The sequence below is a fragment of the Oppia nitens genome, unplaced genomic scaffold, assembly GCF_028296485.1.
Source record: "Oppia nitens isolate AA-2021 unplaced genomic scaffold, nextdenovo-longstitch-racon4-pilon3 scaffold2_pilon_pilon_pilon, whole genome shotgun sequence".
Classification (NCBI taxonomy): Eukaryota; Metazoa; Arthropoda; class Arachnida; order Sarcoptiformes; family Oppiidae; genus Oppia; species Oppia nitens.
In genome coordinates, this window is record NW_026533210.1 from 8,730,908 (window position 1) to 8,747,205 (window position 16,298).

General features: G+C 30.0%; 5 protein-coding genes across 5 annotated transcripts; 2 read left to right on the forward strand and 3 right to left on the reverse strand.

Moving 5' to 3' along the window:
• Nucleotides 1-1,874: 1,874 nt before the first annotated feature.
• Nucleotides 1,875-2,911, forward strand: LOC128956033 (trypsin-1-like). Its single transcript, XM_054301714.1, has 3 exons — nucleotides 1,875-2,180; nucleotides 2,242-2,677; nucleotides 2,744-2,911. Exons 1-3 carry the CDS (start codon nucleotides 1,918-1,920, stop codon nucleotides 2,909-2,911), a joined length of 867 nt encoding a protein of 288 aa, XP_054157689.1. The 5' UTR covers nucleotides 1,875-1,917.
• A 506-nt stretch (nucleotides 2,912-3,417) lies between these two features.
• Nucleotides 3,418-6,082, reverse strand: LOC128955088 (endoplasmic reticulum mannosyl-oligosaccharide 1,2-alpha-mannosidase-like). Its single transcript, XM_054300725.1, has 7 exons — nucleotides 5,860-6,082; nucleotides 5,174-5,765; nucleotides 4,983-5,075; nucleotides 4,650-4,897; nucleotides 4,455-4,545; nucleotides 3,791-4,359; nucleotides 3,418-3,721 (listed from the first exon to the last, which is right to left on the reverse strand). Exons 1-7 carry the CDS (start codon nucleotides 5,923-5,925, stop codon nucleotides 3,488-3,490), a joined length of 1,893 nt encoding a protein of 630 aa, XP_054156700.1. The 5' UTR covers nucleotides 5,926-6,082; the 3' UTR covers nucleotides 3,418-3,487.
• A 2,812-nt stretch (nucleotides 6,083-8,894) lies between these two features.
• LOC128956034 (L-sorbose 1-dehydrogenase-like) lies at nucleotides 8,895-10,883 on the reverse strand. The gene is made up of 3 exons (XM_054301715.1): nucleotides 10,551-10,883; nucleotides 9,963-10,495; nucleotides 8,895-9,823 (listed from the first exon to the last, which is right to left on the reverse strand). Exons 1-3 carry the CDS (start codon nucleotides 10,859-10,861, stop codon nucleotides 8,895-8,897), a joined length of 1,773 nt encoding a protein of 590 aa, XP_054157690.1. The 5' UTR covers nucleotides 10,862-10,883.
• Nucleotides 10,884-12,035: 1,152 nt separating this feature from the next.
• On the forward strand, nucleotides 12,036-13,654 carry LOC128956035 (venom serine carboxypeptidase-like). The gene is made up of 3 exons (XM_054301716.1): nucleotides 12,036-12,287; nucleotides 12,356-12,552; nucleotides 12,736-13,654. Exons 1-3 carry the CDS (start codon nucleotides 12,036-12,038, stop codon nucleotides 13,652-13,654), a joined length of 1,368 nt encoding a protein of 455 aa, XP_054157691.1.
• Nucleotides 13,655-13,756: 102 nt separating this feature from the next.
• On the reverse strand, nucleotides 13,757-16,184 carry LOC128956037 (L-sorbose 1-dehydrogenase-like). The gene is made up of 4 exons (XM_054301717.1): nucleotides 15,847-16,184; nucleotides 15,255-15,787; nucleotides 14,477-14,699; nucleotides 13,757-14,415 (listed from the first exon to the last, which is right to left on the reverse strand). The coding sequence occupies exons 1-4, from the start codon at nucleotides 16,182-16,184 to the stop codon at nucleotides 13,770-13,772; spliced, it is 1,740 nt and encodes a 579-aa protein (XP_054157692.1). The 3' UTR covers nucleotides 13,757-13,769.
• Between the last annotated feature and the right edge of the window lie 114 nt (nucleotides 16,185-16,298).

Consider the following 16,298-nt stretch of genomic DNA (forward strand, 5'->3'; position numbering starts at 1 on the left):
TTACATTATTTACTATTGTAATACGGGAAGTAAGTATTAATAAATATATAAAACCTTACCTGTATTTATCGTATTGTTTATTTTCCAAATATAGTTAAAAATATATATAATTATTTCATAAGTTTATTTACGATACTAAACTTTTATAATAGTAACAAATTTATTATTAATACTAAAAATAAATAAAATTCTTTATTAATTGTCAAGAATTTACTTTACAAAAACTGATATCTCATATATAAAAAATAGCTAAATTTCATAAGTGTTGAAAAAAACCATCAATTTAATGCACGATCGACTTTATTAATATAGTTATTATAAATTGCAAGTTATATAAAAAACACATCATTAATAAACAATATTATTATAATAATATTAAAAAATTCTTTAATGAATTGATACTTTTGAAAACTTTTCAAATCCGATATAAAGATGTAATAAAGTCTGTATTATATAACATTGTTTTACAGTTACTCTCTCTCTCTCTCTCTCTCTCTCTTTAATTTTTATATAATCACTCAAATCAACGCGAGTACACTGTATTTATTTAATGATACAAAAATAAAACAAATATATTAATAAAACATTTTTCTAAATATTTAAACAGCATATTCATGTAGTTTATGGACAATTAGTATATATATAAATTAACCGGGAAGAGTTTAAAGCTACAATATATATATATCAATATACTATTTTTTAGGTTAATTTATTTCAAATCATTTACACAACTGACAATTGTCAGTATAATATTTACACTTTGTTTTTATGTTTTTTTAATATATCATTCAATGTTATGTAATATTTCACAAATTTCTATTTCTAATTAAAAATTATGGCATTACTCGTAAAAATAGTTAATTTATTTATTAAAAAAATAAATAAATAAATAAAATATATTATAAGATTCCGGTCTCATTTTTATCTCTTTAAATTTATTACACTTAATATTAAATTTTATTTTACAAATAAAAAAACTACAAGTCATTTGATGGATTATAAACATATTAATTATGTGTTTATTTACTTTTAATATCTAACAATGTATTAGTAAATTGCTTACAAATGTTTTATAATTTAGATAACAAATAAATAAAAATATTTAACATTAATAAATTTGAAAATAATATTATATTATAAATTAAATTATCTTGTTTATCTTTATTATTAATAATAATTATTTCAAAACGATTCTATCAATATATGTCATAAATACATTTTTAAAGTAATTAATAAAAAGGCAAAAATATTTATTAAGAAAATTATGTATAAATTATAATTCAGTTAATAATTCTCTGATTTTTTATTATTAATTACAATACTATTCTTATTAATATTAAATTATTTTAAAATTGTAATTTATTATGTATTTAACAGTAAATTTAATTATTCTGTAGAAAAAATAAACATAAAATCTAAAAATATTATAAAGAATTGTAATTTTCTTAACAATTGTTATGAGAGTTCATTATTAATCATTTATTGATAAAAATTTCATTGAAATATTTCATTATAATTACAATTTTTTTCGATAAATTTCTTTATAACAAGTGTTACAAACATATTATATGATATATCAGTCAAATAATTATTATAATTTTTAAAATAATTTTATTATGAAATATAGTATAACCCAGGTTTAATACACCTGATTATGTTGTCTTAAATATTTAAATGATAACAAGCTCTCTCTCTCTCTCTCTCTCTCTCTATTTAATACTAGTAATAATAATGATTACCTAATAATGTAAATGTTTATTACAACTAAGTTGTAAATATATCAAAATATGTCAGTTTAAAGCCCAAAGTTTATGATTTTTTACATCTAAATAATTTTATATAAAAGTAGGTATTTTTTGTTAATATTAAACATATATTGAATCAAATGCAAAGTAATTTATAAATATATTTTATGTAATGAAAGGTTTAATAACATTAATAATATCATTGGCACTAATAGTGCAATTAATATATACGGATAATGAGTGTGGAATCAGTCATTATAAAAACAGTACAACAAATGGGATGATAGTTGGCGGCCGTGAGGCCGGTAAGGGTGAGTTCCCGTGGATGGTATCCGTCCAATACAAACAATCGCACAATAGCTACAAACATATGTGTGGAGGATCGGTGATCAACAAAAATTGGGTTTTAACTGCAGCCCACTGTCTAATTGATGAGTTAGTTAGTAGATAGGAATAAATAAATATTAATTATTGTTGTTGTTGTTGTATTAAACAGATTTTTTAGACAACCATTTAGAGAAGATTCCGTACAAATAGTGGCCGGTGCTCATGATATCAACATATGGGAGACTGGGATGTCTATACATTCAGTGCACAGTATGGTTATTAACGAATACAATAAAAACTATCCTTTCGATGACATTGCATTGATTCGTGTGAATGAAGAATTCAAATATTCAGAGTCACATTGGATGGTCAACAGTATCTGTTTACCCGATGAGCACTACAATGTCCACACTATTGCCGACGCCGTAGCCATTGGTTGGGGTCAAACATCAACCGTAGGTCACGATTCGCCAATACTTTTGGCAGTAGATTTGCCGATAGTGTCCAGTGACAAACAGGATAGATGTGCTTATAAATATGGATTTAAACATTTCAGGGACAGTGTATTTTGTGCCGGTGCTCAACATGGAAAGGATACCTGTCATGTATGCTATTTTTAATAGTAAACTTGTTTTTTAATTATTTAAAATTAATGTTTTTTTAATTTAAAGGGTGATTCTGGTGGTCCACTCATACAAATTGTTAATAACAGATCAATAGTTGTGGGAATCACTAGTTTTGGTTCATCAATAGGATGTGGTGCTAAAGGCATTCCCGGCGTATACACTGATGTAAGTAAATATCTAAATTGGATTCATCAACATATTATTGATCACTAAATGACATGAAATAATATACTTCAAAAATATAACATTTAAAAAATTTATCAAAAATTTATTAAGTCTTACAAAAATTTTAAATATTTCTTTTCTAAATTAATTTTAAAAATCTCTACACGTTTACAAACATATATAAAATTTGTTAGTTAAAAATAATGTATTGAAATTATTAATGTATTACGGTACATACAATTTTTTTTAAATTATATAAATCACATAATATTTTTTAATTGCAAATAAATATTTATGTAAATATATTAAATCATATATCATTTTTTGGGTATAAAGTCAAATATCATTTAATTAATTTTTGGTAAAATAAATATAATAAATTAATTGCTTAATTCTTCTCATTTAAAGTTTAAATGGTATCTGAGTTTATACCGATAGTTAAAATTATATTAAATAATTCAAACAAATGATATACTCTTAAATTATTTAGTTTTGAATACAATCTATTGTTTTAATGTTTAAACAAATACTAAAATTTTATATTTTTAAATTAAAAAATTTCTTCAAATATTGCATTTAAAAAAAAATCTCATCACAATTAACGATAACTTAAAACAATGCTTTTTAAGTCCTTATCGGCACTATATGTCCCTCAGTATTGAATACATATTTGTCGAGAAGTTGGTTCACCACATGTTTGTCGTCGCAAAACAATAGATAAAGATATTTAAGAGTCTCTGCGAACCAAAACGATTCCATCATATCTTTTGGTCTGACATTATCGGGATTTCTTACGTCGTCTATTGAGGTAAAGCCACCGGAACTGACTTTTGTATACTTTTCAAATGCTTTGAATATCTGTAGCAAAAAAACAAGGATTATCAATAAACAACTATTGTGTTCAATCTAACAACAACAACGACATACCTGCCAACCCCATGTCCTGTATATTTGTTTGCCAGTTATGTGATATAAATAAAACAAAGACTCGACAAACTCTGGACGCAACAGATTGTGCGCATCAGCCGGTCTTATCTGCAGTTCTTCCTCATTGCCGGTCGTATCGAAATAAGCTATTTCTGGTGACAGTCCAGTAGCTGTTAAGTTATACATATAATGGCAGGTTCGGGCCAATTTTTCGGCTAATACTAAATGTTCATTAAATGGCGAGTCTGTGTCGACAGAGTGGCCGCGAAACTGTGGCGATTTCATTACTTCGTGATAATAACCTATAGCTAAAGTACCCGATAGGAAGCAGACCAAGTGATCCATTTTTGGATGGACATCACTATAGGAAGCTCGAAGTATTTCACCGATAAATGTCAATTTAAGCGGTCCTTTAGTCTCGCGAACCAAACGTTTTTCAATCTCGTCCACTGATTTTATGTAATCATCTTTAAGCCATTGAATACCGGTTTGTAGATATTGTTTCAATAGGTATTCATAATATGAATCGCCCCGAGCGCCCAATGTTATCGTACCTTTCGTCAACTGGCCTGTTGTCAATCACAATTCAATATCAATTACAGTAATACATAACAGTTGTAAAAAATCCATTTAAATATTTTAATATAAGTTAATTAATTATTACCTGTATATGGATTTATATACATTGGAAGCAAATATTTGCCAGTTTTTACAGTTAGGTTATGGAGATGTTCTGACGTACGAAATGATAATTTCTGTAATCAAATTGATTAAACAAATTAATAAACCGGAAATTAAAATCATTAAAGTAATACTGTAAATAAATATCATAATAATAATAATAAACATTAACACAAACCTCATATTTTTTAATACCAGTCAAATAAGTTAAATCCCTGAACTCTAACTGAACAGTTGAAACTTCGGAAAGGGATGAATCGGGTGACCAGTTCGGTGTTTTTGCACTTTTTGTCTGCAAATTCACGTCACTGAATGGTACCAAATGTTGTGGTGTATCGAAACAATGGATCAAACGATCGCCCAAATCAGCGGCTCTGATCAGAATAATTGGTTCGTGAGTTAAATGATAAGCTGACAAAAGTCCGCCTAAAAAAATAATTTCAATAAATTTTTAGTCTTTGGATTAATTGAGATAAACAATAAACTAAAACTATAATAACTTATACTATACCTAAAGCTCTAATAGTCATTTCAAAACAATTGACATCTTTATAGATATCAAATCGTAGATCAGTTTTGATCCAATTCAATGCGTCAGTAAACTCTGTTTATCAAAATAACAACAAAAATAACAAAGAAATAAATCAAATAACTATGTCGTCAATGATTGTCATTAACTAAACAACAAAAAAGTATACAAACCATCCTCGAGACCCATCATAATTAATGTGTCCAATGAGTCCAAAATGGTTAGACCGACACTGAACCAGTTGTGCTTGGATTTGGTGATAGGTTTGAGGTGGTCGGCCCCCCACGCGTACTCCCTGTAGGCCTCCCACGAGTGCTTCAGTGCGTCCACAATGGCCTTCTGTTCCATTGTCTCATACCTTTGCGCCGATTTCTTTAATACATTCAGAGATAAGCCATCAATTGTGGCCAATGTTTGATCGTTTCTGAAATCATTATCATTATTGTTGATATTGTCTTTAATTTTATCATTATTATCATTATTATCATTATCTTGATCATCAATATTGGGTTTATTATTAATAAATGGTTTATTTATCTGATTGTTTGGTTTCTGATTATTATTATTATTATCATTATTATAATTGATGTCATCAACTCTTGTGGTAACTTTTAGTGGGCTGTTATTATAAGGACTCTTATAATCGTAGGTTTCAACTAACGGTTCATTCATTTTTGGCAAATAGAGGACAACAATCAAAAAGACGGTCACAATTAGGACTATCAGTAGATAAAGTCTGGCCATCCGTGGTATTGACTTCCACTTCTGATCGGATGACAAACAAACAATTTTTTTCAGTTAATATATATTTGATTCACCGAAACAAAAATCGGTGACAAATAATCATACGATAACTTACCCGTCGGAGATATGCCGGTGATATCCGGTTTGTACCCAACAGTGGTCGCCCGCTTTCGATGTCCATATTGACTGTCAGTGTCTTCAGCAGCAGCTGTTGTTGTTGTTGTCACTGAACCACTACTTCACAAAAAACTCTTGTGATTTACATGTCTTGTAATGTTTTCTTCACTGAGTTTTCACTGTTTGTGTCAATCATTTGCTATTCAAATCAACTGATAGTATAATATGATTGTATTATACATAGTATAGAATTAATTTGAATAAATAGAGTAATACATTGAGTTTGCAAACATGTATTATCTAATACTTAATCGCTTGTGTTGTCAATAGAGACTCACAAACAGTGAAACTCTCACTCAAATATACTCTCTATTAATATTAATATTAATACTGTATTACAGTTTCAATGCCTGACATCTAATCTATTATAATATCATAACTTAAAGAAAAAAGATTTTTATTTACAAAACAATTTTTAAAATAATTAATTAATTTAAATGAAAATATTATAAAGGTTTACAATATTTTAAAAATATTTATTTATAAATTAACATCAATACGATCAATAATAAACTTATAAAATAGATATATTTTTGAGAATTATATTTGATTTAATCACTATTAAATAATAATATAATTTTATAATGTTTGCAAAAAATCTACAATATTGTTAAACCTAGCTTGATTAAATTACAGATAATAATAATAAAAATATAAGTTAGGTCAATGTAATTAAAACTAAAATTTTTATTATTCAATAATAAAAATATAAGTTAGGTCAATTAAGTAACTTATTATATAAATGTCAAATTGGAGTTTTAAATTAATTATTTTTTATTTGCATTGTATTATAATAATATTATTGCAATTAAAAAAAAAAAGATTTTTACTGATAGTACTTATAGTAAAATTAAACAATATATTAATATATATATACATATATATTATTGAATGTTATTAATGGGAATAAATAAAATTATCTCGCGATTGATTTGATACATACAATCATATTAATTATCTCAATATAGATAATATAAAACTTTTAAAAAATATTTCAAATTATTTATTATTGCCTGACATCTAATCTCTTATAACTTGAAGAAAAATATATTTTTAATTAAAAGACAATATATTAATATATTTTGTGTCTTTTTTTGTTGTTGTTGTTGTCAACCAACCAAATCTGTAGTCATATGGGCTATGAATTGGAGAGAATTACCGGCGAAGTCGATGAAGAGCTCAAGTGTGGTCTCTGTCGACAACTACTGGAAAATCCAGTAATACTCAACCAATGCGATCATATATTCTGTGACCAATGTCTGAACAAATGGTTGGCCAAACACAAGATCTGTCCGATTGATAAACAATTTGTTAACAAAGAATATCATGTGAAGACAGCGCCGAAATTGTTCCAAAAATTCATAACAAAATACGAGATTTCCTGCGACTACGCCATCAACGGCTGTACCAAAGTGTTCAAAGTGGACAAACTGGTCGATCACATCCGGGAGTGTCCGTTCAGAAACAACAGCAGTAGTCGTCCAGAGAAGTCAGAAACCCAGACCACAATCAATGATCGGCGGTTGGATGGGCTCGAGTCGAGAGTTAGAGATCTGGAGTCACAAAACTACTACATTCAGCAACAGTTGACTGATCTAAAGAAACAGTTGGCCATAGAGTATAGAGTATTGGCCATCGATCACCAACAGTCGCCAAGTTCTTCTTCTACTGGAACTACTACTACCACTACCACCACATCTACTCTGGAACAGAGTCTATCACTTTCGCCGGAACCATCTGAAACAAGCCAGGAATCGGCAAAAATTACTGTCAAATATGATGACAAATGTCTGGTAGTTGACGCCGATCCCAACGAAACCATTGAACAAATCAAACATCGGGTCAACCAATTGGTCGACTTTGACTGCAACGACATGTATGTCCTGTTTGCCAATCAGGAATTGGATCCAAAGCTTACACTATCTGATTACCGAATCTATCGGCCGATGCCACACCTGTTCCTGACTTTGGTCAAGAAAAGCATCAAAATATCGTTGCGAATCAACGGCACGCGCAACGACTTTGTCGAAGTATCGCCGAAGCAGACCATTGCCAACCTTATTGCCATGTCTTTAGGTAAAGAAGCCCTCGAAACCAAACAATACATTGCTGTCTACCGTAACCAGAGATTGGATGAAAAGCGTTCACTCATGAGCTATAAGATACGCGACGGTAACTACATATTTATTAGGACTACCGGCGGACAATTGGCGGTCAACACATCTCTCACTTGTAATTTAAACTGATTTTTCATCAAAGTTTTTATGAATGTGTGTCTGATTTCCCAAATTGAAAGTTTATTATATGTTTGGATTATTATTATTAATGTATTTTGTTATCTATTTGTAAATCAAAATTAAAAGTTTATTATTCCCTAATTATTACTGTATTTTATTACTAACATTACTACAGTAGTATTATTAGCAATAGATTTAAACAGTTTCATCATTATTATGATTAATATACATTAGTAATTGCAAACTTAAGTTATAAAATAATAAATATAAAATTTATATTAGCTTAAAGATGAAATAATTGTGATTTTTAAATGATTAATAATATTTGATATTAATTTCATGCATCAATTGAGTCAAATGTTATAAAAACATATTAATAATATATTTCTTCAATTTGAATAAACATTTGATAATATAATAATAAACTTGTATATAATTTGGTAAACTGTATTTACAATAATTACTATCATTGATTATAATGTTAATCATTTTTTAAAAATTAACTAATAAATAAATATTATAAATTATTAATCAACACAATATAATCAAATATACAGTACAGCATGTATAGTATTACTATATTAATAATTAACAGCTAAATATTTAAAAAAATTTATAGTTTACTACAAGTTTATTTTCAATCATAAATTTTTATTAAAATCAAAAATTAATAAAAATATTTCAAATGTTAATAATAAACAATTTATTATTAAATTTCAAGGGATATATTGATTCATCATTTGTTGTCCTCTTTGATCATTTCGGCACACTTTTCGCCGGTCATAAATGTGGCCGCATTTATATTACCATTGGGTATAACGGGCCAGACCGAGGTATCGCATACTCGCAATTTTTTGAAACCTTTAACCCGAAGCCGCGTATCAACTACTGTATCCTTTTTGCTGGTATTACCCATACGTACACTACAGCAGTCGTGTAGACCACTAAGTGTTACCTCTTTGATCAGACATCGGATGTATGAATCGCATTCATGTAGATATGATTTGTCGGGACAGGCATGACAACCGGGTATGGGTTTCATTGGCAATAGATACTGTGCCAGCGATGACCGTTCGGCCACATAAAGTCCGTACCCGACTATCTCTATAAATTCTTCCATATCTTTCGGATTCGTCAAAAATCGCTGATCTATTATCGGTGCCTCAAATGGATTTTTCGACTTCAAGAATACTTGGCCACGACTTCGGGGCAGTTCATGATAGGGAAGTATTTGTAGGAAATAGCGATTGGCGTACTGTTGCAGCCACTGTGTCCACGCGTAGACATCATCGAAATCCTGAGCCGTTAACTGGACATCTTTGTGTTGTTTATAGAGCCGTACCTCCAATGCCAGGTCCGGCCAATTTTTGTCGCGATTGTTACGACTGTTATAATATGTGATAGTGTCGTGGTATTGAATTAAAGGTCCGGAACCATTGGTAAACCATTGGTATAGTGCGGGAATAGTCAGCGCTTCCGCGTCCTGTAGTCGACTGGTTGTAACCAATGAGTCATCTTTAATATACGCGCGTAAATCAAGTCGCGGATGATTGTGGAGATTAATACCGACGGGTAGGTCGGCCAACACTTTAATGGAAAATTTACGCAAATCTTTTGCCGGTCCGATACCAGACAGCATAAGTAACTGCGGGGTATTTATAGCACCTGGAGATTGAAATAAACTAATTTATAAAAATGTTCATTTGATAATATAATTTCAATAATTCTTATGTTTGATATTCAAAAAGCTACTTAACTATTAACTAATATATTTAACTAATAAATATTTATTTATATAAAATACCTGCACTTATTATAATCTCTTTTTTCACTTTTGCAACATTTTTGAGACCATCTCTTACATACTCAACACCAGTAGCCGTGTGACCATTAAATAGCACTCGAGTTACTCGCGAATGAACACTAATATCAAGGTTTGGCCTCCGATTGCCCTCAAGGTATGAGTTGGACGAACTCGATCGGACACCTCTAGTGCTGGCAAATTCTTGAACCAAAGCTATACCCAATTGATTGGGACCATTGATATCAGTGGTCGGATAGCCTAACTCATTGTTTGCCTGAATCATTAGCTGATAAATCGGATCGGGGTTAGCCCACGTAGTGATCTGAACCGGACCCCCAGTACTGTGCCATCCAGGATAGGTTTTTACGAGATTAGAGTCGGTATTATCTTCATATTTCAAAAAATATTTTCGCACATCATTCCAACCCCAACCGCTTGCACCGTAATTATTAGCCCAATCATCGTAACCCCGAGTGTTACCTCTATTGTATACCATTGAGTTGATAGATGACGATCCTCCCAATGCATAGCCTCTAAAATATATTATTTATTAATTTGTTTTTTTGTTTGAATATTAATGAGTATTACCTATATTCTGGTATGACTTTATTTTTCAATCCTACACCAACCGACTGTTTTGTATTAGTATAGTTCCAATTCCACTGACCATTAAACACCAGGTTTGCCAATACGGGTGCGTCAAACATGAAATTTCCCGGACCACCCGCCTCTAGAAGTAATACTTGAACATTGGATAGTTCGCTGAGTCGGGCGGCCACTGTGGCGCCGGCAGTTCCCGCACCGATAACTATGTAATCGTATTCAGCTTTGGGTGGTTGGGATCGGGCAGTAAAATTGTGTCTATACTCAAGATTACTGAGTGCTGCGGTAACAGTCATCAATTGTATTGATAGACTAACTGACATTATTTTTAATGATTATAGAGACTAACAATTTGTTATTTAAGTCCTAAAAATTGATTTTTAATTAAAAATACTAATTTACAATAGTTTTTAATAACTGTTTCTAATATAAATAAAAAGTTAATTAATATTTTTATTAACTTATTAGTAATAAGGTTTAATAAGTTAAGGATACTGTATATATAGTGTATGATTTACGTTAAATTTATAGTCTATGATAAATATGTTTTTTAATGGAATCAAATAAATTATAATATTATATTATGATTTAAACAAAAAATAATATAGGAATATATAAAAGTCATCTAGATAATTCCATAATAATTGTAAACTAATTTAATATAAAGTAAACTAACAGTACATGACTTTTAAATTAATTTATAACATAAGTAAAACTACCGATACATATATTATATCATAAAACATACAATTTTTTAAAATTAAAAATTATTTTAATTGAAAGTCTACTACTGTTCCGATCTATAAATATAAATCCAAAGCTTTATATATTAATATAAATATATACTATTTTTATATATAAATATATATGTATTTTATGACTAAACTAATTTATTAACCATGATTTAAGTATAATAAATATATATAAAAATTATTTATTTATATAAACTACATTTACTTATTGACTTTGTAAACTAATTTTTTTTACAAATAATAAATTATGTGATTTTTGTTAATAAGCAATATACAGGTATAGATAACAATTACATCATACATTTATATATATAATACAATTAATGTTTTTATTTCCACTATTAAAAATTTTTTCAATAAAAAAATATAACTGAATAATACCAGTAAAATTATTTTCAACTCTATCTACAAATTAAATAAATGTTACACTAATTTATAGAATTAATACAATATTTAAACTTAAATTAATTATGTTTTATGTAATCTTTACATTATGATAATGCAAACAAACTTTATTTTTACAATATTAAAGCAAATGAAAATTTATATTAAAAAAATAATACTTAAAGTTTAAGCCAAAATATAAGGTCATTTAAGCAATAATAAATATATATTGTCAGTAACAATGATATAGCTTAAATAAAATATTATTATTAAAAAATACAGTTAATTAATATACAGTATTATGCATTCAATCATATTTTTTTTTGTTTTGATGATGTGGTCACTAAAAACTAAAAGTTTGGTTTTGATTGTTATTTTTATTGCTAAATGCAATGCAAACACAAAAAATAGCGGAAAATCATTGTTATTGACGCCACTTATAGAGTCGGGTCGTATCCGAGCCGCACAACAGGCAAGTCTAGTGACCGGTTTGCCCGACGCACCAAATATTACCAGTTATTCGGGATATTTGACGGTTAATAAAAAGTTTAAAAGCAATATGTTTTTCTGGTATTTTCCGGCACTGGTATTATTATTAAGTAAAAAATTATACAATACAATAGCTTATATTATATAAACTATTATATATACTAGAATAAAGATAAGAGGGCCCCACTATTGCTTTGGCTTAATGGAGGTCCGGGAAGTACATCAATGATTGGATTATTTACAGAAAACGGTCCGTTAGTTTTGGATAAACATATGAAAGTAAGTTTAAGACAATATACGTGGGCTCAAGAGTTTTCAATGGTATTTATTGATAATCCTGTGGGAACGGGATTCAGTTTTACAAAAAAATAATAATGGTAAGAAATTATAATTTCCACTTTTAAAAAAAACTCCATAAAACTTAATTGAAATTTTTAAGTATTAATAATAAACAAGTTTATTTTTACTAAATTGCAATTTTAGAAATTAAAAAAATATACTAGTTCAAATCTTACTTATTTTTTGACAAATATAATAAAATAAATAAATAATTTTATAGGTTATGCCAAAAACCAGACCGATGTGGCCCGCGATCTGTATACAGCTTTACAACAGTTTTTCATATTATTTCCAAATGAAAGACTAAATGATTTCTATATAACGGGTGAATCATATGCGGGTAAATATGTGCCGGCATTGGCTTATAAAATACATACGGAAGGAAAAGCATCCAATATTAACTTAAAAGGCATATCAATTGGAAACGGAATATCGGATCCATTGATACAGTTTGCATACGGAGAACAACTGTTTCAATTGGGACTTATTGATGAAAATCAAAGAGATTTTGTCGTCAATGAAGAAAACAAAGCAAAAAATTTTATTAAAAAAGGCCAATATATCGATGCTTTCAATATATTTGATCGGCTTATCAATGGAGACCTTATTAATACAACCACTTATTTCACTAATATTACTGGTTTTACTAATTATTACAACTTTTTACAGGACTCAGAACCCGAGCCATTAACCTATTATTTTAAATATCTTGACTTACAGTCAACCCGACGGGCCATACATGTGGGAAATCTGCCGTTTAGTTATAATTCAAAAAATGTAGAAAAATATTTATTAAATGACATCATGCGGTCGGTTAAGCCATGGATGGCAACACTGATGGATAATTACAAAGTTATGATATATAACGGCAATCTGGACATTATTGTGTCGGCACCAGCAACTGAAAACTATATCCGAACCATACAATGGTCTAAAGCCCAACAGTACAGTAAAGCACAGAGAGTTATCTGGAAAGTTGACAATCAAATAGTCGGTTATGTTAAACAAGTGGATCGTTTTGTTCAGGCAGTTGTCCGAAATGCAGGCCATTTGGTACCCTATGATGCGCCCAAAGCGGCACACGATTTGATTACTAGATTTGTCAAAAACAAATCATTTCAATAAACATAAAGTATTATAAATTTATTGATTTGTGTCAATTGTATTATTATTATTATAAATTATAAATATTATTAATAGTTTATTTTTGAAAACTTTGAAAACGGCTGTTATATAATTGTTATAATACATAATAGTTATCCTCTTTGATCATTTCGGCACACTTTTCGCCGGTCATAAAAGTGGCCGCATTTGTGTTAGCATTGGGTATATTAGGAAACACCGACGCATCGCACACTCGCAGTCTTTTGAAACCTTTGACGCGTAGCCGCGGATCCAATACTGTATCCTTACTGTTGGGATCACCCATACGTACGGTACAGCAGTCGTGTAGACCACTCTCTGTTAACTGTTTTATGTGACATCGTATATATGAATCACATTCATATAGATATGATTTGTGCGGACAGGCATAACAACCGGGTATGGGTTGCAATGGCAATAAGTATTGTGCCAGTGATGACCGTTCGGCCACATAAAGTGCGTACCGAACGGTCACAACAAACTCGTCCATATCTTTTGGATGCATCAAAAATTGTTGATCTATTATCGGCGGAGCAAATGGATTGTTGAACTGTAAGTATACGTAGCCACGACTTCGGGGCATTAGATGAATGGGAAGCATTGTAAAGTAATAGCGATTGGCGTACTCTTGCAGATAGTGTGTCCAGTCGTCTACGTTATCGAATTCTTGTGCCGATGACTGGATATCATTGGATTGATATTCTAGCCATACCTCCAATGCCAGGTCCGGCCAATTCTTGTCGCTATTGTTAGGACTGTTAATATAAGTAACAATACTGTGATATTGAATTAAAGGTCCGGAACCATTGGTAAACCATTCGTATAGATTGGGAACAGTCAGCGTCCTGTTGTCGACTGGTTGTGACCAATGAGTCATCTTTAATAAAGGCTCGTATATTAAGTTGCGGATGATTCTGCAGACCAATACCGACGGGTAGGTCGGCCAACACTTTAATGGAAAATTTACGCAAATGTTTTGCCGGTCTTATACCTGACAGCATAAGTAACTGCGGGGTATTTATAGCACCTGGAGATTGAAATTTTAAAAAAATTTTAGTAAAAGGCTAATGATTATTAAATGTGTGTATTAAGTATAATTATAACTTAATTATAATTAGGGTTATATCATATTGCACTCTCTCCTAAAAATTATTTATGTTCCCTTCTCTTTGGGAATTCCTAGGAAATTGATTTCCTTATGATACTACCTTTTAAACTCTACAAACAAACAAATATTATATTTATATTAAACTATATTTTAAGTTGAATTGATAAATAGTATGCCTAAATTTATTTAATTAAAATTAATTTTTATGCTAAATATTTAAGTTTTAGTACTATTTATTGTAATAATATAAAATATATTTTCCCTTTATAACGATCAAAGGAGGGATAATAAAATATTTTTCATATTTTCGATGAAATTGGAGAAATTATTTAGTGAACTTCCCTCCCATATAATATTGATTGAACTCTAATTATAATATAAAATTCACATAAATAATGCATAAATATTCAAAAAAGCTATACTTATATATTAATTAATATATTTGAAAAATAAATATTTATTTATATAAAATACCTGCACTTATTATAATCTCTTTTTTCACTTTTGCAACATTTTTGAGACCATCTCTTACATACTCAACACCGGTAGCCGTGTGACCATTAAATAGCACTCGAGTTACTCGCGAATGGACACTAATATCAAGGTTTGGCCTCCGATTGCCCTCAAGGTATGAGTTGGACGAACTCATTCGGACACCACTAGTACTGACATATGTTTGACATAGAGCTACACCTAATTGTTTGGGACCATTGATATCGGTGGTCGGATAGCCTAACTCGTTGTTCGCGCGGATCAATAACTGATAAATCGGGTCGGGGTTTGTCCACGTACTGACCTGAACCGGACCACCAGTGCTGTGCCACTCGGGATAGGTTTTTACGAGATCAGTGTCGGTATTATTTTCCCATTTTAAAAAATATGGTCGCACACCATCCCAACCCCAACCGGTAGCACCGTATTTATTAGCCCAGGCATCGTAACCCCGTGGGTTACCTCTATTGTATGCCAATGAACTAATAGATGAAGAACCTCCCAGTGCATAGCCTCTGAATTACAGTATATTAAAGATTTATTAAATGTATTAATTATTAGTAAATATTATTACCTATGCTCTGGTATGACTTTATTTTTCAATCCCAAACCAACCGATTGTTTAACATTAGTATAGTTCCAATTCCATTGACCATCGATCAGAAGGTTTGCCAGTGCCGGTGCGTCAAACATCATATTTCCCGGACCACCCGCTTCCAGAAGTAATACCTCAACATTAGATAGTTCGCTGAGTCGGGCGGCCACTGTTGCGCCGGCAGTTCCCGAACCGATAACTATGTAATCGTATTCAGCTTTAGGTGTTTGGTGTCGGGCAGTAAATTTATGTCTATATTCAAGACTACTGAGCGCTGCGGCAACAGTCATCAATTGTATGGATAGACTAACTGACATTATTTTTAATGATTATATAAACTCACAATTTGTTATTTAAGATTTAAAATTGATTTTTAGTTAAAAAAAATATAATTCACAATAGTTTTAATAACTATTTTAAAACTAAATATT